At 47.9% G+C, this 27,052-nt stretch overlaps 1 protein-coding gene across 2 annotated transcripts in view; it reads left to right on the top strand.

Annotated features, from left to right (window-relative positions):
* The window catches only part of LOC142293815 (disintegrin and metalloproteinase domain-containing protein 10-like), a 405,039-nt gene that overhangs the window by 296,517 nt on the left and 81,470 nt on the right, over positions 1–27,052 (top strand). For both annotated transcript variants that reach the window (XM_075337844.1, XM_075337843.1), the window contains exon 11: positions 2,197–2,341. In XM_075337844.1, the coding sequence (XP_075193959.1) occupies positions 2,197–2,341 (145 nt within the window). The remainder of the gene's footprint in view (positions 1–2,196; positions 2,342–27,052) is intronic.

Genomic DNA, 27,052 nt, shown 5'->3' with positions numbered 1-27,052 from the left:
GCGCTCCGTGGTATTTTTTATTCTCAGCGCAGATAAAGCAGACAGCTACGGGTTGCCACCCCCATCTGCCTGGCGTTACCTTGGCTGGCAATCAAAATACAGGGAAGCCCATTAATTTTTTTTATTTAAAAAATAGTTTAAAAAAAATGACGTTGGGTCCCCCGATTTTTGATAGCCAGCTAGGGTAAAGCAGAAGTCTGTAGCCTGAAAACCACAGCTGGCAGCTTTACCGTGGTTGGGGATCCAATGTGGAGGTCACCCCAGGCTCTTTTTTTATAATTATTTCATAAATATTAATAATTACAAAAAAAAAGTAGGGTCCCCCCCCAAATTGGATCACCAGCCAAGGTAAAGCGGACAGCTGTGGTCTGTTATTCTCAGGGTGGGAAGGTCCATAGTTATTGGCTCTTCACAGCCTAAAAATAGCAGGCCGCAGGCGCCCCAGAAGTGGCGCATCCACTAGATGCACCAATCCTGGCGCTTCACTCCAGCTCATCCTGTGCCCTGGTGCAGTGGCAAACGGGGTAATAAATGGGGTTGATACTAGCTGTAAAGTCACCTGACATCAAGCTCAGCAGTTTGTGATGTCATGGCGTCTATCAGACACCCGACATCACAAACTGTCAGTACTAACAAAAAAAATAGACAAAAATAAATTTATTGGAAAAAACACTCCCCAAAAGATTCCCTCTTTCACCAATTTATTGTAAGGAAAAGAAATAAGGGGGTCCCACGATGACTCTGGACCGTCTAGAATATAGGCGGACACGCTCAGGGAACGTAGCCCCCATTTTCCAGGAGTGCAGACCCTCCATGTGTGGAGTGTGGGTGCAATGAATCTGCACCCACTCTTCCCGGGTCCACAGCAGCAGACTCCATGTCGTAACTCTTGCTACCAAAGCTGCAATGCCCTGCTCATGAGGTAGGGGGATGCCCAATCAGGAGAACTATTCTACATTTCCAAATATTGGTATTTGCTGATATTATTGCTATTCCACCTACTATATATTGGGGATAGGATCTTGGAGATGGAATACCCCTTTAAGTCCGGTATTACATGCCGAGTGCAGGAGGGGGGCGGAGCCGAGCGCAGAAGTGTCGGCTCCCTGCACACGTAACCAGGTTAAATATCGGGTTACTAACCAAAGCGCTTTGCTTGGATACACGATATTTATCTTGGTTACCAGCTTACCGCAGGCTGCCAGCCATGGCTCCCTGCACACTGTAGCTGTAAAAAGCCACGCTTTTGCTGATTGAACCGTTCTCGAACGTAACTTGAACGTAACTCGAATTGCCGAACTTTTAGCAAAAAGCTCAAGTTCTAGTTCTATCTAGAACACCCCCCAAAATCACAAGAACCGCGAACTGGCGAACCTCGAACCACGAACCACGCTCAACTCTAAAGGCCCTGTCACACACAGAGATAAATCTTTGGCAGATCTGTGGTTGCAGTGAAATCATGGACATATTGTTTCATTTGTACACAGCCACAAACCTGGCACTGATTGTCCACAATTTCACTGCAACCACAGATCTGCCGCAGATTTATCTCTGTGTGTGACAGGGCCTTAAGACTAGTCTCATAATCTTTTCATAAGGCTCAGATGCTATATGGACAGGGAGTCTCGGAATAGTACTTCATTATAGGAAATGTCACCAGGTTTTGCTAACCCATCTGATAGCAGCATAATGTAGGGGCTTAAACCCGAATTCCAGCGATATGTCATTTACTCAGCTGCTTGCTGTCATTTTTATCAAATCACTGTTTTTTATGAGTGATATTCTGCTGCTGATATAACAATGATTTTATCACAACTATCCTGCGCTGCTTTGTAAGTGACACATCACTGGAATCAGGTTCTTTGCCCCTGCTCTCAGGTTAGGTGACAAAAACCTGGGGACAGATTCTGTTGAAATCTAAAGTATGGTTGGCACTCAATGGCTTACAGAGTGGGTGCTCCTTGGTAAATTTGTAAATGTAAGCAAGATAAAACTGGGCACTTCAATTCAAGATGAAATGATTATGCGTTTATTAACGTCAGCAAAAAGGTCTGTGTGCACTGGGCCAACGTTTCAATTCAGATTCTCTTTGAAGTGACTAAAGATTAAATAATGCTTGGTATCAGCATGACATTTCACATGAAAATTACAGTTGTTTAAGTTGCCAAATCTGTGTTCCTGTACTATTTTTTTCAGAGAGTGGACGACCAACATGTGGCAATCAAATAGTAGAGGATGGGGAACAATGTGATGTAGGTCTTAAAGAAAATGACATGTGCTGTTATGGTATCAATGCAGGAGAGAGTTTACAGTGTACATTGAAGCCTGGGAAACAATGCAGGTATGCTATGGTTTATATTTCCAATCTAAGACTAAAACATGCAGAGAAAAATAAATGAAAATATTTGAAGTGTGTAGTAGCATGTACCAAATATATATATTAATAAATAGTAGAGATGAGCAGGACGAACATCAGAAATTCATCAAATCCATACCTCCCAACCGTCCCTGATTCAGCAAGACTGTCCCGATTTGATGGCTCACTCCCGCAGTCCCGTTTCCTCCTCTCAGTTCAGTGAATAAATTAACTCAAGAAGAGCAGTGCATAAATTACATTTTTATCTGCTCTGGTTTTCTGCAAGGGACTAGAACTCATGAGTTTGTGAGCTCTTCATCCATAGGCGCCTGAAAGGCCCACTACTAGTATTGTTTTTAGTGTCCTTTTAGGGTTTTATCTCATATTATCCTATTATTAATAAAGGTTATATTTTAATTTCCACTTTCTTCTGCTACTATTTATTAATTTCAGTGGAATATTCTAAACAGTTGCAAGTTTGCCCTTTCATCTACCCCTCCACTTCCCCACTTGTTGATTCAATTTACAAGGATAGAAAACCCCCCAAAACATTTCACATAATGCTGAAGTTTCAGACAGTGGGCTAATGATGTCAGGTGCGGTTGGGTGGTCTTCCTCATAATGCTCTGCAAATGTCACATCACATGGTCTATCACAGACAATCAAGGGAATTATCATGGCCAGTATAAAAGATGAGGACAGGCTAAGCACCAGTTTACGCCTTTATGAGGGGCTGTTGATAAGTCTTTGGCTTTGTGATCTTTTTTGTTTCTATGGTAACGAATGTTACATCACATGAAATTATGTGTCTAATATATGATTTCAAAATTTTGTGTTTGTTGCTTATGGCAACATTGTTCTATGCACACGGGAAAGCAAAATGGCGGAGTCTAATGCGATATTCATAGCAACTGAGAGCAGAGGAGGGGTAAAATTCTTGTTTCTGCAAGGAAAATCCACAAAGGATATTCATGGTGATATGCCCTTCATATTCCATAGGTGAGAACTGGCTTGCCAAATTTAAAACGGGCCACTTCAGCACCAATGATGGGGAACGTCCTGGACAACAGCGAGTGGTTGTTGTTCTGGAGATCGTTGATGCTGTGCACAATTTTATACTGGAGAATCAACGAATTTTATCTAAACCAATAGCAGACATCATGGGGATTTCCCGTGAACATGTTTGTGTCATTATCCATGAACATTTTGACATGAGGAAGCTATATTCAAAGTGTGTCCCCAAATGTTTGACAACAGATCAGAGAAGCATGCGAGTGAAAACTTCCCGGTCCATTTGTCAGCGTTTCCGGACTGATAAGAGCTTCCTGGATCGGCAGATCACTATGAATCAGCCCTGGATTTATTTGTATGACCCTGAAAACAAGGATTAGTCAAAAGAGTGAAGACAAGTGGCTGGTACTGAGGTAATCTTGTGATGCTTGTCTCTGGAGCCACTACGGAGGTCAAAAGACTTTACCTCTCTGCAGCCCAAGTGAGGATAATGTGATTCTCACAGGCACTGGCAATAACTAAAATGAATGCCAGGAAGTGAGGTGCAAACAGGGCAATAGACACTCCCATGGGCTGGACTAAAAAGAACCATGGGAACACAACGGACTGACAAGTTGGTGGCAGCAGAGGACAAGCATGAAATATAAATAACAAGACATTGATAACAGTGGATATAACATAAGTTAACAGTTTTAAAGAAATAGGTAGGAACAGCACACAGGGTGCAAAAATCAGCTACTAAGGTTATGGCGTCTGTGTTCTGGGATAAGGAGGGCGTGCCGCTAGTGGACTACCTTCAAAAGGGTTACACCATGAATGCAAGGTATTACATTGAACTTTTGGACCAATTAATGGCATCCCTGAAGGCCAAAAGGAACGGCAACCTGTCCAAATGAATATTGTTCCTGCAAGACAACACCTCCGCTCACACTGCACAAGCGACCACAGCACAACTGGCAGAGCTAGGCTTCCAGCTGGTTGACCACCCTCCTTATTCAACAGATCTAGCTTCCTCTGACTATCATCTGTTTCCAAACCTGAAAAAACACTTCAAGGGTACCACATTTCACACCATTATCATCACGCTACTTGTCAGTTTTTGAAAGGAGTGAAGTAGAAGAAAAATGATCATGGACCTCATGTGCCAACTGTGCGCTTTCAGCTGTGGACCGGCTAAAATGCAATGGGAAGAAACTTGAGGCACTGTTATCCATAAAATATAAAACCACCTCAACATCTTGTGGCCTCAATATTCATGGAGCGGTGTTTGGGTCTACAAAATGATGACCGACGGACTGTGGCCTGCATACACTAGAGAAAGATGTTTAATTTTTGCATGTAGCAGGCACAGATCTACCACATCCTCGCTCTGAAGCAGCTCTACCACCAGCACCACTACCATGGCCATGTCCCTATTTGATGTTCTCCTCATTATATGGCAACCAAAGTAGGGTAGACTAATAGACTGCCTGCATGCTCAGTGCCCCCACAAACTCTTTACAAAGAGTATCTACACAGACCCTTTTTATGAGTATCCACATAAAGCCTGCTGTAGTGAACTTATGTTTTTATGAGATTCAAGCTATACAAAATGTGCCACAGTGTACACACATAGCTTTTAGGGAGATTAAGGGAAAAGAAACTGCTGCACAGTGGTCAATTACAACTTGCTACATTGGCTACACACTGCCTGCTGCAGTGAAAATACATTTTTTAATTGATTTGAGCCACTCAAAATGGGCCACAGTGTACACACATAGCTTTTGGAGAGATTCATGCCATATAAACAGTAGAGTTGAGCGCGGTTCGCGGTTCGTGGTTCTCCAGTTCGCGGTTCGAGTGATTTTGGGGACTGTTCTAAATCGAACTAGAACTCGAGCTTTTTGCTAAAGCTCGATAGTTCTAGTTACGTTCGAGAACGGTTCTAGCAGCAAAAAGCCAAGCTAATTACTAGCTGGCTTTCCGCTGTAATAGTGTAAGTCACTCTGTGACTCATACTATTATGAAATTTCAGCATATAGTGTGCGGGAACAGCGCATTCAGACCACTGCTGCTGGGATAATGACGATCGCCATTTTTTTTTTCCTTGTCTTCCTTCCCTAAGCGCGCGCGTGTAGTGGGGCGGGCCAGCATGTCAGCCAATCCCAGACACACACACAGCTAAGTGGACTTTTAGCCAGAGAAGCAACGGCATATGTGATAGGATGTCCATGTCACATGTCCCTGCATTATAAAAACGGGTATCTGCTCGTCCGGACGCCATTATCTCTTCTGCGTCTGGGTGCCAGTCACCGCTGGCGTAGCTCCTGTCTCCGATACTGCTGTGTACGCTCTACACACAGCGCTATACAGAATAGGGATAGAAGTTTCTATTAGCCCTTATAAGGGCTAATAACAGCAGGTATAATGCAGCCACTGGTATGGTATATAAATTATAAGGACCTGAAATACAGCAATAATACCTAAAATATAACTTTTATTAGTTCCTCTAAAAATAGGGAAGGATCACCTTGCCTATACATAAAAAATCAATTCAGGGATTAAATCAATTGCTAAAAATCCTCCAAAATACTAGGAGGGACCAGCAAACCCTGTGAAAAATGCAAAAACACCTCAATAACGATTGGTGTTGGCAGATATATACATATATTCAACCGAGATGGTCAAGATTTTTCACACAACTGCTCATTCAAACTCTGTTCACAATAACGGCAGTGGTGTTATTCACAACCAATAGTATCCTCCAGTTGCTAATAGGAGGTAGTTTTTTTTGAGTGACCTTATTCCACACACATTTGGTCACAAAATACATCACATCCGGTTAGAACAGATAAACAATATCCAGGGATGCAGAGATTCAAGTTGTTAACCTGATATTGTCTGAAAGGGAACAATCTCACCCAATTCCTGGTGTCTTGTTTCCCAGATGCTCAGTGTGTCCTCATATCCGGCGTAGTCCAAAAGACCCTCATCAAACAGGTCTAGGACCTCTTATGAATGGACTCACTGTCCTCTCCCAGAGTCTCCTCCCAGAGTGTCCTCTCCCAGAGAAGGAGACTCTGGGAGAGGACAGTGAGTCCATTCATAAGGGGTCCTAGACCTGTTTGATGAGGGTCTTTTGCACTACGCCGGATATGAGGACACACTGACCATCTGGGAAACAAGACACCAGGAATTGGGTGAGATTGTTCCCTTTCAGACAATATCAGGTTAACAACTTGAATCTCTGCATCCCTGGATATTGTTTATCTGTTCTAACCGGATGTGATGTATTTTGTGACCAAATGTGTGTGGAATAAGGTCACTCAAAAAAAACTACCTCCTATTAGCAACTGGAGGATACTATTGGTTGTGAATAACACCACTGCCATTATTGTGAACAGAGTTTGAATGAGCAGTTGTGTGAAAAATCTTGACCATCTCGGTTGAATATATGTATATATCTGCCAACACTAATCGTTATTGAGGTGTTTTTGCATTTTTTCACAGGGTTTGCTGGTCCCTCCTAGTATTTTGGAGGATTTTTAGCAATTGATTTAATCCCTGAATTGATCTAATAACAGCAGGCTCAGAGCCATAGGTGACAGTCAGATCCGTGGAAACAGATTTTAACAGCTACAGATAACAGCGTCTGTGTAGCTAAGGTCAGGGACTTCCTCGCTGCATTTCCCCATTAGGAGGGATAGAAAGTGAGGCTTCCTTTCCTGTACACTGACCCACAACCCTGCCACTGTACCCTGCTGCCCTTTGCACACTCCAACTCATTGTTACTAAGCCATTATACTAGCAAACACTGAGTAAACTTAGTGGCATCCTAAAAGTGTCTGTTGGACTTCCATTAGTGTCCCACTAGTGCAAATCTATTTGCAGCACCTCTTCATTGCACACTCAAACTCATTGTTACTAAGCCATTATACTAGCAAACACTGAGTAAACTTAGTGGCATCCTAAAAGTGGCTGTTTGACTTCCATTAGTGTCCCACTGGTGCAAAGCTATTTGCAGCACCAATGCATTGCACACTCAAACTCATTGTTGCTAAGCCATTATACTAGCAAACTATGCTGCCAGTTTAAGGGCCGTAGTTGCATTGTCAGGGATAGTTATTGTTGTTTATTCTGCTGTTAATAAAGATAGACCACCGCTGCAATCTACACCACCTCTCAATTTTTACTACCACATTTTAAGTGCACAATCTTGTCGCAATCAAAATGAGTGGCAAAATGACAGATGCTGGTGGAAAGGGGAAGAGGCGTGTTGGAAAAGGAAAAAAAGGGTTTGTCCATGGGGACGGTGGCAAAGCTCCATTAACATCTGCTGAAGATAGACCATCTTTCAGCAAAAGTAAGATGTCTACTACTTACCGTGGACAATCCGATGTGCTCCCTTTTTTACAGACACGAACAACTGGAACAGATGATGGTAGATGATGGCCAAAAAAAGAAAATGCTTGAATGGATCTCAAGTGGTCCAACAAGTGCCCTCTCCGCCACCTCAACTACCGCATCCAAAAAACACCAGTCCTCGGAGTTGTCATCCCAATCACACTTGCTTTCTCCCAGCTCTGAAGTCTCCATCCGCCCTGCACAGTATGGTGGAACTGAGATAGCTGAGTCTGCAGAGCTGTTCAGTCACACTATAGCCTGGGAATCAGAGGTCTGCTCCCAAGCTACAGTGAGTACAGACCAGGAAATGGTCTGCAGTGATGCCCAGAACCTTTGTGACTCTGATTCAGGCCGTGATGAACAAGTTTCTGAGCATAATGTTGACCCTTATTCACAAACTGTAACACCTGTTGTAATAGACAATAAGGAACATACTGATGACGATGAGACGCAGATACCAGATTGGGATGACAACTTAAATATTCGGTCAGGGCAAGAAGAGGCTCGGTCTGAGGGTGAGGGGAGTGCAAACACAACAATTGATGATGAAGTTCTAGATCCCACCTACTGTCAACCCACAGTCAGGCACTCGAGGAGGTCAACAGAGGCGGTGGAGGAGGATGCAACTGACGACGAAGTTACCTTGCGCCTTCCTGGACAGAGTCGGAGTACTGGTAGCATGTCTACAACTGCATCCTCAGCCACCACTGTGCCTCTAAGCACTAGTCGGGGTGGATCAGCAGGTCGCATGCCCTCTGAGCCTTGCCTAGCCTGGTCCTTTTTTGACATAGCAAAAGATCGCCCAAATTATGTGATCTGTAAAATTTGTCGTGATTCTGTTAGTACAGGGCCAAACCTCAGCAGTTTGACAACTTCTTCCATGAATCATCACATGAATAAATATCATATGTCCCAGTGGGAAGCTGACCGTGCTGCAATGCGGCCTAGCGGAGCGAACCATCCACCGCCTGCCCCTTCCAGTGCATCCGCGCGCTCTTCATCTTCTAGGACTGTGGGGACAGCTGTCACACCTGGTTTTCCACGCACAACTTCCACCACTGTAACCGCAACAGACAGTTTGCTTGGTAGGTCATCAGTTGGTTTGGAAGGGGAAACAAGTGCGTGTGTACAGCTCACTCAGACATCGATAGCACCAACGTTGGATGAAGGCAACATCATGTCTCCGCCTGCACTTTCCTCACAAACCTGCATTTTTCCAGGGACACCCTACTCAACACCGTCTACACACAGCAGCCAGATCTCTGTCCCTCAGATGTGGACAAATAAAAGGCCATTTCCTGTGACTCATGACAAAGCTAAGAGGTTGACTTTATCCCTCTGTAAGCTCTTGGCTACCGAAATGCTGCCTTTCCGCCTGGTGGACACACAGGATTTTAGAGACCTTATGTCTGTTGCTGTGCCCCAGTACAGATGCCCAGTTTCCACTACTTCTCTAAAAAAGGTGTGCCTGCGCTACACCAGCATGTTGCACACAACATCACCGCTTCCTTGAGAAACTCTGTGTGTGAACGGGTGCATTTCACCACCGATACTTGGACCAGTAAGCATGGACAGGGACGTTACATGTCGCTGACTGGGCACTGGGTAACTATGGTGATAGATGGTGAAGGGTCTGCTGCACAAGTCTTGCCATCCCCACGACTTGTGTGTCAATCCTCTGTCTGTCCAAGTTCCGCCACTGCTTCTGCCTCCTCCACCTCGTCTGGGTCCTCCACCTCCGCCCCAAGCCTGCCTGGTCAGGCCACCAGCGTTCTAACTGCGCAGAAGGAATCACGCACCCCTCATTACTATGCTGGCAGCAGAGCGTAACGGCATCAAGCGGTCTTTAGCTTGAAATGTCTTGGAAATAAGAGTCACACAGCGGCTGAGTTGTGGGCAGCTCTGGAGACTGAGTTTAATAAATGGTTGTCTCCACTCAACCTGCAGCCTGGTAAGGCCGTGTGCGACAATGCTGCAAACCTGGGTGCGGCCCTTCGCCTGGGCAAGGTGACACACGTGCCTTGTATGGCTCACGTGTTGAACCTTGTTGTCCAGCAATTTTTAACACACTATCCCGGCCTAGATGGCCTTCTGACCAGGGCACGAAAACTGTCTGCTCACTTCCGCTGTTCAATCACCGCTGCTGAGCGACTTGCATCGCTCCAGAAGTCTTTCGGCCTGCCGGTTCATCGCCTGAAGTGCGATGTGCCGACACGCTGGAATTCGACTCTCAACATGTTACAGCGACTGTGGCAGCACCGTCGAGCCCTAGTACAATACGTCATGACGTATAGCCTGGGCCAACGAGATGCAGAGGTGGGGCAGATCACCCTGATGGAGTGGTCTCAGATCAAGGACCTATGCACCCTTCTGCACAGTTTCGACATGGCGACGAATATGTTTAGCGCTGACAATGCCATTATCAGCATGACAATTCCAGTCATTTACATGCTGGAGCACACGCTAAACACTATTCGGAGTCAGGGGGTGGGACAACAGGAAGGGGAGGAACTACAGGAGGATTCATATGCGCAAGAGACAACAACATCACCAAGGTCCAGACGTTCATCATCACCAACGCGGCAGGCATGGGACCATGGGGGACAGGGATCAACAAGGGCGCATAGTAGCAGGTGAAATGTTGAGGAAGGTGCAGGAGAACATGAAGAAATGGAGGACGAACTGTCCATGGACATGGAAGACTCAGCGGATGAGGGAGACCTTGGTCAAATTTCAGTTGAAAGAGGTTGGGGGGAGATGTCAGAGGAAGAAAGAACGGTTAGCACCTCTATGCCACAAACACAGCGTGGACTTGGTCCGCATGGCTGCGCAAGACACATGAGCGCCTTCTTGCTGCACTACCTCCAACATGACCCTCGTATTGTCAAAATTAGAAGTGATGATGACTACTGGCTGGCCACACTATTAGATCCCCGGTACAAGTCCAAATTTTGTGACATAATTCCAGCCAGAGAAAGGGACGCACATATGCAGGAGTATCAGCAGAAGCTGTTACTCGATCTTAGCTCGGCTTTTCCACCAAACTACCGTGGTGCAGGGAGTGAATCTCCCAGTTGTAACTTGAAAAACATGGGACGGTCTCGTCATCTTCAACAGTCTACCCATACCAGTAGCACCGTATCTGGTGCTGGTAACATCAATTTTATTGAATCTTTTCATAATTTTTTTAGACCCTCCTTTGCAAGGCCACCAGAGACAACAAGTCTGACACATAGTCAACGGCTGGAGAGGATGATACAGGAGTATCGCCAAATGAACATCGATGCCATGACTTTGCAAATGGAGCCTTGCTCATTTTGGGCTTCAAATCTTAAAAAATGGCCAGAGCTCTCCACTTACGCCTTGGAGATTTTGTCGTGTCCAGCTGCCAGTGTTGTCTCTGAACGTGTCTTCAGTGCTGCTGGGTGTGTGCTGACAGATAAGCGCACGTGTCTGTCCAGTGACAATGTGGACAGACTAACGTTCATCAAAATGAACAAGTCATGGATCCACAAGGAATTTACTACTCCTGTGTAATCCTGGGGAGAGTAAATGCTTGTGGATTTTGAATGTGCTTGATGCAAATCTACCTGTGAAGTGTACAACTGGGGCACAAGTGCTGCCACTAAAGGGGTGGGTGTGTGTGTGGCCCAATTTTTGGAAAAAAGGGAGACTCCGCTTGGAGTAACCCTTGCTTACAGTGTTTTTAAAAATGATCCAAGATGAACAGAGCTGATGTGACGCCCTGGCAAAGCCAGGTTGTCACAGAAAGAGTTAATCCTCCTTGGTAACCTGATCCCACACCGGTGCAGCAGGACAAACCACCTCCCCCAGTGTTAGAGCAAAACAGAGCAGGAGGGGAGGGGCTGGAGCAGAGTGTGTGGAGAGAGAGAGAGTAGAGGAGCCCCGAGTTGTAGCTCCCGGGCTTCTACAGAAGCGTGCTCCGAAAGGGCCGGGACAGGCTGTTAGTGAGGAAGGGGCCAGAGGTAGCCGGGGCATGGTAGCGGCTCGCTACCAGGGGTGACCCGGATCACTGCAGGGGAGTGGACTCCTCGTTCCCGGCTGAGGAGAAACAGAAAGAGTGGAGAAAGAGGCACCTGGCTGCAGGGAAAGAACAGGGGCTGCTGCACCGTGTGTGGGACACTAACACCCTCCGTACCGAAGGCTGCGGACTCCGGCAGTTTCTGGTTAATTCCTGACTCTGTGTGAATTTTCGTGCAAAGCGAACTGTGAGTAACAGCATCCCCCGGTCCAACCGGACGCACAGCTCTCAGACCGTCTCCATCTCCTCCCTGCACCACCCCACCGGGGTCCCGGGACACCAACACCCTACCCGTGGAGGGAAATCACCACCTTGCTGCCCACCACCATCCCTGGGATCAATTAACCGGCAGCGGCGGTGCTCCGTTACCTCACCGCACACCACGGGTGGCGTCACGGACAATCTCCCTTACCTAATCCCCTTCTTACTGTGGAGCCTGGGATCACAGACCGGGTCACGCCACCGTGATACCCACAGAAGTGGCCCGGATCGGAGTACCCCTTATCCCGGAGCGACACACTGGGATCAGGAAAGACTTAGCCACCTACCCTGGTGTCATCCTGGGGACGGTTAAGGATGGCGTATTTTTGAATGTGCTTGATGCAAATCTACCTGTGAAGTGTACAACTGGGGCACAAGTGCTGCCACTGAAGGGGTGGGTGTGTGTGGGGCCCAATTTTTGGAAAAAAGGAAGACTCCGCTTGGAGTAACCCTTGCTTGCTGTGTTTTTTAAAAGGAGCCAAGATGAACAGAGCTGGGATCAGGAAAGACTTTGCTACCTACCCCGGTGTCATCCTGGGGACGGATAAGGATGGCGTATTTTTGAATGTGCTTGTTGCAAATCTACCTGTGAAGTGTACAACTGGGGCACAAGTGCTGCCACTGAAGTGGTGTGTGTGGGGCCCAATTTTTGGAAAAAAGGGAGGCTCCGCTTGGAGTAACCTTGCGGTGTTTTACATGATTTGTCTCATATATCTGTGTCTCCTCCTCTTTTTCCTTGTCCAGCTCTTTTGTTTTAGCATGAGTATATGTCCTTGTCACTTTCCCATATGTTTGTGTTGTGTTGTGAGTTGTTTGTCACCTTTTGGACACCTTTGAGGGTGTTTTCTAGGTGTTTTTATGTGTTTGTGATTGCCTCCCATTTTTTCCTATGCGGTTCGAGTGGTTCGCCGAACCGGTTTGCCGAACAGAACTCGAACGAGACCTCCGTTCGGCGAACCGAACCGCGACCGGTTCGCTGATCTCTAATAAACAGCTGCACAGTGGCCAATTACAGCATGTTGGATGGCCCACACAGGGCCTTGTTGCAGTGAAATTAATGTTTTTTAAGAGATTAAGGCCACCTAAAATGGGCCACAGTGTACACATACAGAGCTTTTGGAGAGATTCAGGCAAGAGAAACTGCTGCACAGTGGCCAATTACAGCTTGTAAGATTGGCCACACACTGCCTGCTGCAATGAAATTATATTTTTTTTATGAGATTCAGGCCACCAAAAAGGGGGCACAGTGTACACATAAACCTTTTTGGGAGATTCAGGCTATAGAAAGTGCTGCATTTTGGACAATTACAGCTTGTTAGATTAATTTCACTCCAGCAGGCAGTGTGTGGCCAAACGGAGTATGTCAACAGGTTTTTGCAGTTTTCTCAGCTTTGCTGCTTTGCCTAATCTAAAAACTCTAATTATGTCAGTACAGCTGCACCTAGTAATCTGACTGATACATAGTTAGATTTAGAATCTCTGCCTACATCATGCTGCTCTCAAATTAGGCTACTTTCACACATCCGGCTTGAGCCCTGCGGCTCAATCCGGCTGTGCAAGCTATGCAACGGATGCGGTGAAAACACTGCATCCTTTGCATAAGTTTTTCCATTGCGGCCCGCCCGGTTTTGCCGCTTGCGGCATGCTACTGAGCATGCGCAGTGGCAAAAACCGCATGCGGCGGCCGAATGCGGTATTTGCCGCATCGCGCCGCATCCGGCCGCCATAGGCATGCATTGAGAGATGCGCCGCATCGGCCGAATGCGGCGCGATGCGGTTTTTTTTGCCGCACGAAAAAACGTGCCAGGCAACGTTCCATCCGGCCGCCGCATCGGCTAAATCTGCCGCATGCGGCAAAAACCAGATGGAACGCAAGGCCATGCGGCACAATGCGGCACTAATTAAAGTCTATGCAGGAAAATCGCAACCGGCAGCAAAAAAAAACGGTTGCGATTTTCCTGCAAAGTGCCGGATTGTGCCGCAGAAGAAAAACCGGAGGTGTGAAAGTACCCTTAGCAAAAACCTGCTGACAGATTCCCTTTAAATTTAACGAGATTCAAGCTACCCAAAATGGGGCACAGTGTACACACAGAGCTTTTCTGGAGATTCTGGCAAGAGAAACTGCAGCACAATGGCTAATTACAGCTTGTTACACTAGCCACAAAGGGCCTACTACAGTAAAAGTTTCAGAGACTCAGGGGGCCAAAAATGGGCCACAGTGTACACACAGAACTTTTTAGGAGATTCAAGCCATGTAAAGTGCTGCACAGTGGGCAATTACAGCCTGTTAGAAAGGCCACAAAAGGCAGAAATGTTAGAAAGGCCACATTGAGCTACCAGCTCAATGGAGGTAGTAGCTAAGTAGAGCAGTCATACTTTTCTCAATATGGAGCTTAGGCTGCTTTCACACTACGTTTTTTTAACATGCGTCATGAACGTTTTTTGCTGCAAAAGCAGATACTGTTTTTGCAAAGAAAAACGCATGCAAACGCATGTGTTATTTTGCAGGATCCTGTCACTTTAAGTTTATGGGCGGGCATGGAGTCGTGATCGGGAGTGAGGGGAACTGAATGTGAAAGACTGGGAGACAACATCTGACAGCTATAAACAAAAGAATCCGCAATCGTGAATTCACATATGCGGCTATCATGTGGCCGCTCAGGCACGTCCTAAACTTACAATATAATAACCAAGAGAGACAAAAAGGACTTAACGTGCAGAAATTCAATTGCAACATAATAAGTCAAACTCACAACCTCAAGTACTGCATATAAAAATCATTTTTATTTGTGACATGTAAAAAACAGGTTGGATTTATGTTATATATATAAATGAATGAACTACATGATGAAGAACACAGGAATAATGAGGATAGAAGAAAGTAGCACATTAACCCCAGCTTGTCAGGCATACCTCCCAACCGTCCCGGATACAGCGGGACAGCCCCGATTTTATAGTCCAGTCCCGTTCTCACGCCCGGGAGCTCCGTAATCCCGCAGTGTAGTGAGAGGCAGCTGCCACGCCCCCGCACTCTGCCGACCACGCCCCCTCCGGATGCAGGCCACAATCTCTGGATGCCTTCTATGGCATCTATGCTGCTGGGCACGCCGCTTTGCTGTCGTCCACGCCCTCTCTGAATGCTGGACACATACACTCCTCGGGATGTCTTCCTTGTCCCCGCCTGCTGCTCGCTCTATGCTGGCCATGCCCCCTTTGCCTGTCTCTTCTGCCCAGGATCCTCACATGTGACCGGCTCTCCACAGCGGCTGCTTCGTTTGTTCTGCAACTGAGGTAAGAGCAGCAGCAGGGAGAGAGCAGAGTGAGTGCAGGAGGATAGTGCAGAGTGAGTGCAGGAGGATAGTGCAGAGTGAGTGCAGGAGGACAGTGCAGAGTGAGTGCAGGAGGACAGAGCAGAGTCAGTGCAGGAGGACAGAGCAGAGTCAGTGCAGGAGGACAGAGCAGAGTCAGTGCAGGAGGACAGAGCAGAGTGAGTGCAGGAGGGGAGAGCAGAGTGAGTGCAGGAGGATAGTGCAGAGTGAGTGCAGGAGGATAGTGCAGAGTGAGTGCAGGAGGACAGTGCAGAGTGAGTGCAGGAGGACAGAGCAGAGTCAGTGCAGGAGGACAGAGCAGAGTCAGTGCAGGAGGACAGAGCAGAGTCAGTGCAGGAGGACAGAGCAGAGTCACTGCAGGAGGACAGAGCAGAGTCAGTGCAGAGTGAGTGCAGGAGGACAGTGCAGAGTGAGTGCAGGAGGATAGTGCAGAGTGAGTGCAGGAGGATAGTGCAGAGTGAGTGCAGGAGGATAGTGCAGAGTGAGTGCAGGAGGATAGTGCAGAGTGAGTGCAGGAGGACAGTGCAGAGTGAGTGCAGGAGGACAGTGCAGAGTGAGTGCCGGAGGACAGTGCAGAGTGAGTACAGGAGGATAGTGCAGAGTGAGTGCAGGAGGACAGTGCAGAGTGAGTGCAGGAGGGGAGAGCAGAGTGAGTACAGGAGGATAGTGCAGAGTGAGTGCAGGAGGATAGTGCAGAGTGAGTGCAGGAGGGGAGAGCAGAGTGAGTGCAGGAGGACAGTGCAGAGTGAGTGCAGGAGGACAGTGCAGAGTGAGTGCAGGAGGACAGTGCAGAGTGAGTGCAGGAGGACAGTGCAGAGTGAGTGCAGGAGGATAGTGCAGAGTGAGTGCAGGAGGGGAGAGCAGAGTGAGTGCAGGAGGACAGTGCAGTGTGAGTGCAGGAGGACAGTGCAGTGTGAGTGCAGGAGGACAGTGCAGAGTGAGTGCAGGAGGACAGTGCAGAGTGAGTGCAGGAGGATAGTGCAGAGTGAGTGCAGGAGGGGAGAGCAGAGTGAGTGCAGGAGGACAGTGCAGTGTGAGTGCAGGAGGACAGTGCAGAGTGAGTGCAGGAGGACAGTGCAGAGTGAGTGCAGGAGGACAGTGCAGAGTGAGTGCAGGAGGACAGTGCAGAGTGAGTGCAGGAGGACAGTGCAGAGTGAGTGCAGGAGGACAGTGCAGAGTGAGTGCAGGAGGATAGTGCAGAGTGAGTGCGAGAGGATAGTGCAGAGTGAGTGCGGGAGGATAGTGCAGAGTGAGTGCGGGAGGATAGTGCAGAGTGAGTGCGGGAGGATAGTGCAGAGTGAGTGCGGGAGGATAGTGCAGAGTGAGTGCGGGAGGATAGTGCAGGAGGGGAGAGCAGAGTGAGTGCAGGAGGGGAGAGCAGAGTGAGTGCAGGAGGATAGTGCAGAGTGAGTGCAGGAGGGGAGAGCAGAATGAGTGCAGGAGGATAGTGCAGAGTGAGTGCAGGAGGATAGTGCAGAGTGAGTGCAGGAGGGGAGAGCAGAGTGAGTGCAGGAGGACAGTGCAGAGTGAGTGCAGGAGGACAGTGCAGAGTGAGTGCAGGAGGACAGTGCAGAGTGCGTGCAGGAGGATAGTGCAGAGTGAGTGCAGGAGGACAGTGCAGAGTGAGTGCAGGAGGACAGTGCAGAGTGAGTGCAGGAGGACAGTGCAGAGTGAGTGCAGGAGGACAGTGCAGAGTGAGTGCAGGAGGACAGTGCAGAGTGAGTGCAGGAGGACAGTGCAGAGTGCGTGCAGGAGGATAGTGCAGAGTGAGTGCAGGAGGACAGTGCAGAGTGAGTGCAGGAGGACAGTGCAGAGTGAGTGCAGGAGGACAGTGCAGAGTGAGTGCAGGAGGACAGTGCAGAGTGAGTGCAGGAGGACAGTGCAGAGTGAGTGCAGGAGGACAGTGCAGAGTGAGTGCAGGAGGACAGCGCAGAGTGAGTGCAAGAGGACAGTGCAGAGTGAGTGCAGGAGGACAGTGCAGAGTGAGTGCGGGAGGATAGTGCAGAGTGAGTGCGGGAGGACAGTGCAGAGTGAGTGCGGGAGGACAGTGCAGAGTGAGTGCGGGAGGACAGTGCAGAGTGAGTGCGGGAGGACAGTGCAGAGTGAGTGCGGGAGGATAGTGCAGAGTGAGTGCGGGAGGATAGTGCAGAGTGAGTGCGGGAGGATAGTGCAGAGTGAGTGCGGGAGGATAGTGCAGAGTGAGTGCGGGAGGATAGTGCAGAGTGAGTGCAGGAGGATAGTGCAGAGTGAGTGCGGGAGGATAGTGCAGAGTGAGTGCGGGAGGATAGTGCAGAGTGAGTGCGGGCGGATAGTGCAGAGTGAGTGCGGGAGGATATTGCAGAGTGAGTGCGGGAGGATAGTGCAGAGTGAGTGCGGGAGGATAGTGCAGGAGGGGAGAGCAGAGTGAGTGCAGGAGGGGAGAGCAGAGTGAGTGCAGGAGGGGAGAGCAGAGTGAGTGCAGGAGAGGAGAGCAGAGTGAGTGCAGGAGGATAGTGCAGAGTGAGTGCAGGAGGGGAGAGCAGAATGAGTGCAGGAGGATAGTGCAGAGTGAGTGCAGGAGGATAGTGCAGAGTGAGTGCAGGAGGATAGTGCAGAGTGAGTGCAGGAGGACAGTGCAGAGTGAGTGCAGGAGGACAGTGCAGAGTGAGTGCAGGAGGACAGTGCAGAGTGAGTGCAGGAGGACAGTGCAGAGTGAGTGCAGGAGGACAGTGCAGAGTGAGTGCAGGAGGACAGTGCAGAGTGAGTGCAGGAGGACAGTGCAGAGTGAGTGCAGGAGGACAGTGCAGAGTGAGTGCAGGAGGATAGTGCAGAGTGAGTGCAGGAGGATAGTGCAGAGTGAGTGCAGGAGGATAGTGCAGAGTGAGTGCAGGAGGACAGTGCAGAGTGAGTGCGGGAGGACAGTGCAGAGTGAGTGCGGGAGGATAGTGCAGAGTGAGTGCGGGAGGATAGTGCAGAGTGAGTGCGGGAGGATAGTGCAGAGTGAGTGCGGGAGAATAGTGCAGAGTGAGTGCGGGAGGATAGTGCAGAGTGAGTGCGGGAGGATAGTGCAGAGTGAGTGCGGGAGGATAGTGCAGAGTGAGTGCGGGAGGACAGTGCAGAGTTGAGTGCAGGAGGACAGTGCAGAGTTGAGTGCAGGAGGACAGTACAGAGTTGAGTGCAGGAGGACAGTGCAGAGTTGAGTGCAGGAGGACAGTGCAGAGTTGAGTGCAGGAGGACAGTGCAGAGTTGAGTGCAGGAGGACAGTGCAGAGTGAGTGCAGGAGGACAGTGCAGAGTGAGTGCAGGAGGACAGTGTAGAGTGAGTGCAGGAGGACAGTGCAGAGTGAGTGCAGGAGGACAGTGCAGAGTGAGTGCAGGAGGACAGTGCAGAGTGAGTGCAGAAGGATAGTGCAGAGTGAGTGCAGGAGGGGGGAGCAGTGTGCCTGCAGGAGGACAGTGCAGAGTGAGTGCAGGAGGGGGAGCAGTGTGCCTGCAGGAGGACAGTGCAGAGTGAGTGCAGGAGGACAGTGCAGAGTGAGTGCAGAAGGGGGGAGCAGGGGAGAGTACAGCACTTGTCTTCTCAGGTCCCCCTGTACCTGCAATAGGAAAAGCAGAAACAGAAGGGAATCTGAGAAAGCAGCCAGAGGAGCCCTCAGTGCACCCCCAGTGCTGCCAGCCTGTGCCCTCAGCGCTCCGCCGCAGTGCTGCCAGCCTGTGCCCTCAGCGCCCTCCCCGCAGTGCTGCCAGCTTATGCCCTCAGCACCCTCCAGTGCTGCCAGCTTGGGCCCTGAGCGTCTTCCAGCCTGTGCCCTAAGCATCCCTAGGGCCAGTATGTATGCCCCACAGCCCACCACTGTCAGTTTGTAGGCTCCACAGGCCCTAGTAATGTGTATGCCCCCCCACTGACCCCAGTAATGTTTATGCCCCTAGTAATGTGTATGCCCCCCCCCCCACTGACCCCAGTAATGTGTATGCCACCCGAGTAACATGGATGCCCCCAGTGATATCTATGCACCCCCAGTAATATGTATACCCCCTGGTGACCCCAGTAACATATATGTCCACCCAGTGCTGTCTATGCCTCCTGTGCTGTATTTGCCCCCAGCCATCACACAGTGCGGCCTGCACAGCCACATACCCTGGAGGAGCTGGACGAAGACAAGCGGGGGAGGTGAGTAAGGCTGCTGCCGACTTCCCCATATTAATACCTCTAATGTGTCTGTGTGTATGATGTGTGTATGACTGTGTGTAGATTTATGTCTGTTTATGTGAATTTTGTGAATTTTTCTTCAAATATATGTGTCTACTAGCTGTACTATCGTCGGTCGGTCTCTCTCTCTCTCTGTCGGTCGGTCTCCCCCCTCTCTCATACTCACAGCTCACTGGCGTCCCGCTGCACAGCGTTCACACTGCTCCGGCGGCTTTTCCTCTTATGAAAATGCCGGCCGCTCATTATTCCATCTCATATTCCCTGCTTTGCCCGCCCACCAACACCTATGATTGGTTACAGTCAGACACGCCCCCACGCTGAGTGACAGCTGTCTCACTGCAACCAATTACAGCCGCCGGTGGGCAGGTCTATATTGTGGAGTAAGATAAATAATTAAAACAAACAACGTGCGGTTCCCCCCCCTCCCCCAATTTTGATACCAGCCAGGGTAAAGCCACACGGCTGAAGGCTGGAATTCTCAGGATGGGGGGCTCCACGTTATGGGGAGCCCCCCAGCCTAACTATCAGCCAGCAGCTGCGCGGAATTGCCGAATCCATTAGATGTGCCAGTTCCGGGACTCTACCCGGCTCATCCCGAATTTACCTGGTGCGATGGCAATCGGGGTAATAAGGAGTTAATGGCAGCCCATAGCTGCCACTAAGTCCTAGGTTAATCATGGCAGGCGTCTCCCTGAGATACCTTCCATGATTAACCTGTAAGTTAAAGAAAATAAACACACACATCCAAAAAATCCTTTATTTGGAATAAAAGACAAAAAAACTCCACCCTCTTTCACCACTTTATTAATCCCCAAATACCCCTCCAGGTCCGACGTAATCCACATGAGGTTCCGCTACGCATCCAGCTCTGCTACATGAAGCTGACAGGAGCGGTCACAGACCAGACCGCTCTCTATCAGCTCCACGCAGCAACTCTAGTGAGCCGCACGATTAGCGATGACGTCACTCATGTTACCCGCGGCCACCGCTGGATCCTCCAACTGTTACAGCAAGTTGTCCGAGTGACTGAAGTGAGCAGCGCGATCAGCGATGACATCACAGGAGAGTTGCGGTCTCAGATGGAGGACTCCAGCTGGCCGCGGGTAACTTGAGTGATGGCACCGCTGATCGCACTGCTCACTTCAGTCACTCAGGGGATTTGCGGTCACCGGTGAGTCCTTCACCGGTTGACCGCTAACCAGGACGCAACAGACAGAGCCGTGGGATGACAATGAAGTCGGGTGAAGTTCATCCGAGTTCATTCTCATCGCGCGACTCTGTCTGTGTCTGCTGTCCGCGGGCATGTAGCAGAGCTGAATTGACGGGGGAACGCACTGCCAAAAATGCATGCAAAACACATGCGTTTTGGATGCATTTTTTTTTTACAAACACAGTGTTTACATTTCTCCAGTCTGCCAGAGGGTGTGTTCTTTTCCGCACTGCGCACATACCAAGCTGAGATCACACTGGCATATCACATGTGATGCGATATGCTAATGACCCTCGGCTCCTGCTGTGCTATGAGCGTGAGCCATTACACTGTGATCTGATCATGCGATCGGATCACAGCTGAGGAGGAGAGGGAGGAATTAAGGATGTCAGGCGTTCATTTGGGATGAGCCCTGGGCCTTGCTGTCTTTTTAAAGGCGACTGGATCAGCGGACGAGAGCACCCACTGACCCCTGTGTCTCCACAATTGGAACAATCAGAACAGTAAGTCGCCCATATTCAGTAATTCCTCCCATTAACCAAAAGCACAGTATTACAGATATTTTATCTAATAGAGCGGATCTGTCATGAAGTCTGCAGTTTTGTACATGGGGCAGATTTAGGGGAAAGATCTGCTTCAAAACAGAATTTTGTGGTCTAAAATATTCTAGTTTAAATGTAACACGCCCAAGTTTGCATTTATATTTTAATTTACTACTTAGAAATAAATCTCTGTATATTTTTTTAATTACTGTTTCTAAAACAATGATTGTCATTGCTGACTGGGCGTGGTTAGAGGCGTGGCCATGGGCGTGGCCTAAGAATTTGCCGCGGCGCGTGTCCACGGCCCCGCCCCAAGTCGCATCACTTCCGGCTCTCCAGCGGTGACATAAGGTGGCAGCGCTACGGAGGCCATCAGAGGCGAACTCAGGGGGAGGAGAGTGTAGGCGCGCGCACCGGTCAACAAGCACACACATTACGTGTAAGTGACGAGGGCGCGGGTGAGCGCATGCGCACTACGCAAACACCCGCAGCTCTAGCCAGAAGTAGTAACGGGGGAGGGAATGGATAGACACAGGAAGACAGGCAGAATGAGAAGAGGAGAGAAGCCGCAGGGAGGCATCTAGTATAAATCAGATGCCTAAAGGGTCATCCACAGTGTAACCATAATATATTTAAAACATATATAGATGCAGTCAATCTGGAAATTAATATATCCATTTATTGCAATCCTTGAATATATATACATTCTTGGGACACTGTTCAAGTCCTATCTAGGATGTCAGTATATACCCCAAACTATGAGAAAAAGAAAGAAAGAAAAAAGAAAACAAACTGAAAGAGAGAAATGGAAAGAAAAAAAGAAAAGAAAAAAAGGAGAAAGTGACACGTGAATGCATAGATAGACCAAGGAGTATGTATATCCATACACATAAAATACAAGCATATACAAAAGTACACACTTATTAATATCACAATTATAAAGATTGTCATGTTATTACACCAAAACAGGGTATATTAGGCATATATATGCAAGTATATGCATACACACAATTGCCCCACATACATGTGCATCATTGTCATCCCTCCCATTATGTGATGATGACCAGATTCTCAATTTGGTAGAAACCGACTAGCCGTATTCAGGAAATCAGCCGCTGATAAGTGAAAAGCCCACACTATTGGTAATTTGAATATAAGACACCTATAAAAATCCAAAAAGAACAAACAATGATTAAAATCAGTGCACACAAAGGACAAAAAACAAACATGAAGGGAGGGAATAAATTAAAAACACCGTATACAAAAGGGGACAGGCATTATCCGAATGACAAAAAATATATGGATAAAAAAGTATATAAAGTAGGTTGATATCGCCATATTAACAACGTGAGGCGACATGAAGATGTCACTATATATACTGAAGGGCGAAGGACCATGAATCCCTATAAGAACGAAGAGAAGCTAAGCTTCTCATTCAGTCCGTGAGGTGAGACTGTATCTAGTCTCACTATCCATTCACACTCCCGCTTTGCCAGGGTCTTTTTATAATCCCCACCCCGTATTCCAAGGTGTATGACGTCAATTCAGATAAATTTCAATTCGTCAGGGTTACATTTATGGTGGATTTTAAAATGGCGGGGTATAGTCTTCAAAAGATGGATATTCATTTCCTCGCGGGCCGCCAAAATGTCCCTGACGTGTTCCCTTATGCGTTTACGGAACTCACGTGATGTGAGTCCAATGTAAACAAGATGGCACGTACATCTGGCGTAATATATGACATTCGAAGTCCGGCAAGAAATATAGTGTCTTATTTCAAATGTCTTGCTCCCATCTGATGATACAAATGAATTCGCCCGTGTCATATTTCGACAAGCCATACAAGACCCGCAGGGAAAGGAACCCAAATTAGTTCTAGGTATGTTGAAGAGGGATTGAGTTTTGAGCATGTAATGACTGTGTACTAGGTGATCCTTTAAATTTTTCCCCCTTCTTGCTGTCATTAGGGGTACACATGAAAGTTTAGGACCCAGTACATTATCTGTTTTTAAAACAGCCCAATGTTTCTTTAAGACCTCTCTAATATCATCCCATTGGTTGTTAAAGGTGGTGATAAACCTGGTCGGGCCCTCCTCATTACCTTTTATCCTTCCTCCAACTAGCAAATCAGGCCTTTTGGCTTTCTTCGCCCGATTATATCAATTTTTGGTGGTACGATTTGAGTATCCTCGCTTCCGGAACCTCGCTCGAAGATCTGCAGCCTGAGCTTCAAAAAATCGCTCTGTCGAGCAGATCCTTCGGGCATGAAGATACTGTCCTACAGGGATTGCTCGTATCGTGGAGGTCTGGTGATTGGAGGTGGCGTGGAGGAGAGCATTCACTGAGGTCTCCTTTGTAAACATGTCCGCCTGTAGGGAGCGGTCTGGATGTACAATCAACTTCACGTCCAGGAAGTCCATCTCTGCAGAATGATATTTATAGGTAAGTTTGATGCCGTACTGATTCTTATTGAGGGAGCAGATGTAACTCTCCAACTCACCCGAGGTGCCCCCCCACAGGCGTCATCAATATATCTTATCCAATGCAGGACGGGGGCATCGGTCTGTGCGTCACCTCCAAACACCTCCCTCTCCCAGTAACCCAGGAAGAGGTTAGCGTAGGAGGGCGCACAGGCCGCCCCCATCGCGGTCCTTGCTTCTGCAGGAAGAACTTATCTCTGAACGTGAAGAAGTTATGTGTCAGGATGAATTCTAATAAATCATAGATCAACTGACATAGATGTACATCCAGATTGCTCATGCTCAGAAAAAAGTTTACCGCCCTCAGTCCGTGCTGATGGTCAATGCACGTATACAATGCCTCCATGTCAATGGTTGTGAGGAGGGTCCCGTTGTCCACAAAGAGACCATCAACCCGCCGCAGGACATCAAGAGTGTCCCGGGCATAGGAGGGCAGCGTTTCCACCAGTGGATGTAGGTAATGTTCAATGAACTTGCATACTGGGTCGCACATCCCTCCAATGCCCGAGACAATCGGACGCCCCGGGGGGCAGATGGGGTCCTTGTGGACTTTGGGGAGGAGATAGAAAGTTGGTACTACAGGGCATTTGATGGTTAAACCATCCAGAACCTTCTTGTTAATAATGCCCTGCCTAAAGGCCTTATCAAGAATGTCATACAATTCTGTCATGAATCCACCAAGTGGGTTATGTGTTAGGGGGGCATATGTATGGCGGTCGCGAAGTTGGTGACCGGCCTCTTTCTCATACATATGCCGGGGCCATACCACCACATTCCCCCCCTTATCTGCCGGTTTAATAATAACATCATCAAGCTCTTTAAGTTCTTTTAAAGCCCTCCGTTGGTCTGAGGTGAGATTGTCACCAGCGTGTCTCTTATTCAAACTTTTGAAATCCTCAGAGACCAGCTTACAGAAAATCTCAACCTCAGTGCAAATTGAAAATGGGGGAAAGGTGGTGGAACGGGGATAAATCGAGGTGGGAAAGTTGGTTTCATGGCTGCCTACAGTTTGTGGAGAGGATTCATCCAACTCCTCAAGGATGGAGATTGCCTCAACTTCGGCATCTGTCAGGGGGGATACGTCCAGACTTCTTTTAGCGTGCAGTTTTTTCAGCACTAATTTCCGGGAGAAGAGGTGCAAGTCTTTGATCACTGTAAAATAATTAAAATCATAATTAGGTGCAAAATTCAAACAAAGGCTCAAAACCTCAATCTGGGATTTTGTCAGTGCCAAATTTGAGAGGTTGATTACCTCAAGATTACGTCCTTTGGTCTTTTTCTTTTCTACCATTTGAGGTGGTGTGATAGTACGTTTAACACCACCTTGGTTAGGTGGTTTCTTAGGTAGTCCAATAAGGCCACCAAAGGACGTATGGGGTTCAGGGCGTCTAAGCCCTCCCTCTTCTATAGATGACAAAGATGAGAACGACATTGATCGTGATTTGAATTTCGCCTCTTCCTTGTTTGACCAAACGACTTCCACCTGTACACCATGCCGCTCTTAGAATCATTAAGATCCCTTTTGTATTTCTTGGTTTTTGCGGCAATGATTTCCTTCTCCCACTTCTGATATTCTTTGTCCAAATCCTCCATAAGTCTGGACATATCCACCCCCGACAATTGGCCTGTAAGGTGTTCCTGTATATTGTTAATTTCCGACTCAATTTCGGATAGAGATTTTGAGTTGGCCTGTATCAAAAGGCCCATGTGGCCCTTTGATCAGGAGTTGGAGAAATCCTCCCATTTTTTCTTGAACTCCTCGTCTTCAATGACGTAAGAGGGAAAAACCCTGACTCTGAGGCCACGTGGAATAAGGCCCCTCTCCAGGTATCTTTCCAGAAAGGCCTCATTCCACCACAGCCGAGTTTTGCGGTTCAGCAGTTGTTTTAGTTTGTCAATCGAAATATTGTTGTCCCTAGACGGTGTATCTAAAACTACTTCCATGTCCTCATTAAACACCTGGTCGAGTTTATTCTGCCACGTGGATTCACGGGCTTTGTGATCCATCCTTGCGGAAGAAGCTGTGAATACACACAGAAAAACAAGTATAAACAAAAGAATCCGCAATCGTGAATTCACATATGCGGCTATCATGTGGCCGCTCAGGCACGTCCTAAACTTACAATATAATAACCAAGAGAGACAAAAAGGACTTAACGTGCAGAAATTCAATTGCAACATAATAAGTCAAACTCACAACCTTAAGTACTGCATATAAAAATCATTTTTATTTGTGACATGTAAAAAACAGGTTGGATTTATGTTATATATATATATAAATGAATGAACTACATGATGAAGAACACAGGAATAATGAGGATAGAAGAAAGTAGCACATTAACCCCAGCATGTAAGGTGTAACAGGCTAGTAATAAACTCACCCATGAAGTATTATGATAGGTCGCATGAAGTGATCCTATATCATGGGGTAGCAGGGCAAGTCAGATTGGTTGGATAACCGGAGGTGACATACAATAGATCCTCCAAAATTACATAGTTAAGATCTCCATATTTCAAAGTATATGTGCTGGTGACTAAATTACCAGACAGGATTGAAAGCGGAGCTCTTCAGAATGGTGCATATTAAACCAATCAGGCTTACCCATGTGTCAGACTGCACCGGAAAAATCACAACTCGTGTGCCCCTACGCGTCTCGCCTCAAGCTTCATAAAGGGGAGGTGACCACGAAAAAGTGCCAGTAAAAAGGTTTTAGCCAGGTGGGGTTTTATAACTCAGAGACAGTGCTGATAGGTCAGTTTCGATGTCAATATTGTCCTTGAGGAGTTGGATGAATCCTCCCCACAAACTGTAGGGAACCATGAAACCAACTTTCCCACCTCAATTTATCCCCGTTCCACCACCTTCCCCCCATTTTCAATTTGCCCTGAGGTTGAGATTTTCTGTAAGCTGGTCTCTGAGGATTTCAAAAGTTTGAATAAGAGACACGCTGGTGACAATCTCACCTCAGACCAACGGAGGGCTTTAAAAGAACTTAAAGAGCTTGATGATGTTATTATTAAACCGGCAGATAAGGGGGGGAATGTGGTGGTATGGCCCCGGCATATGTATGAGAAAGAGGCCGGTCGCCAACTTCGCGACCGCCATACATATGCCCCCCTAACACATAACCCACTTGGTGGATTCATGACAGAATTGTATGACATTCTTGATAAGGCCTTTAGGCAGGGCATTATTAACAAGAAGGTGCTGGATGGTATAACCATCAAATGCCCTGTAGTACCAACTTTC

The sequence above is a fragment of the Anomaloglossus baeobatrachus genome, chromosome 1 (genome assembly GCF_048569485.1).
Source record: "Anomaloglossus baeobatrachus isolate aAnoBae1 chromosome 1, aAnoBae1.hap1, whole genome shotgun sequence".
In the NCBI taxonomy this organism is placed as follows: Eukaryota; Metazoa; Chordata; class Amphibia; order Anura; family Aromobatidae; genus Anomaloglossus; species Anomaloglossus baeobatrachus.
The sequence above is the reverse complement of the archived record's forward strand: the minus strand, read 5'-3'. Positions and strand labels throughout refer to the sequence as shown.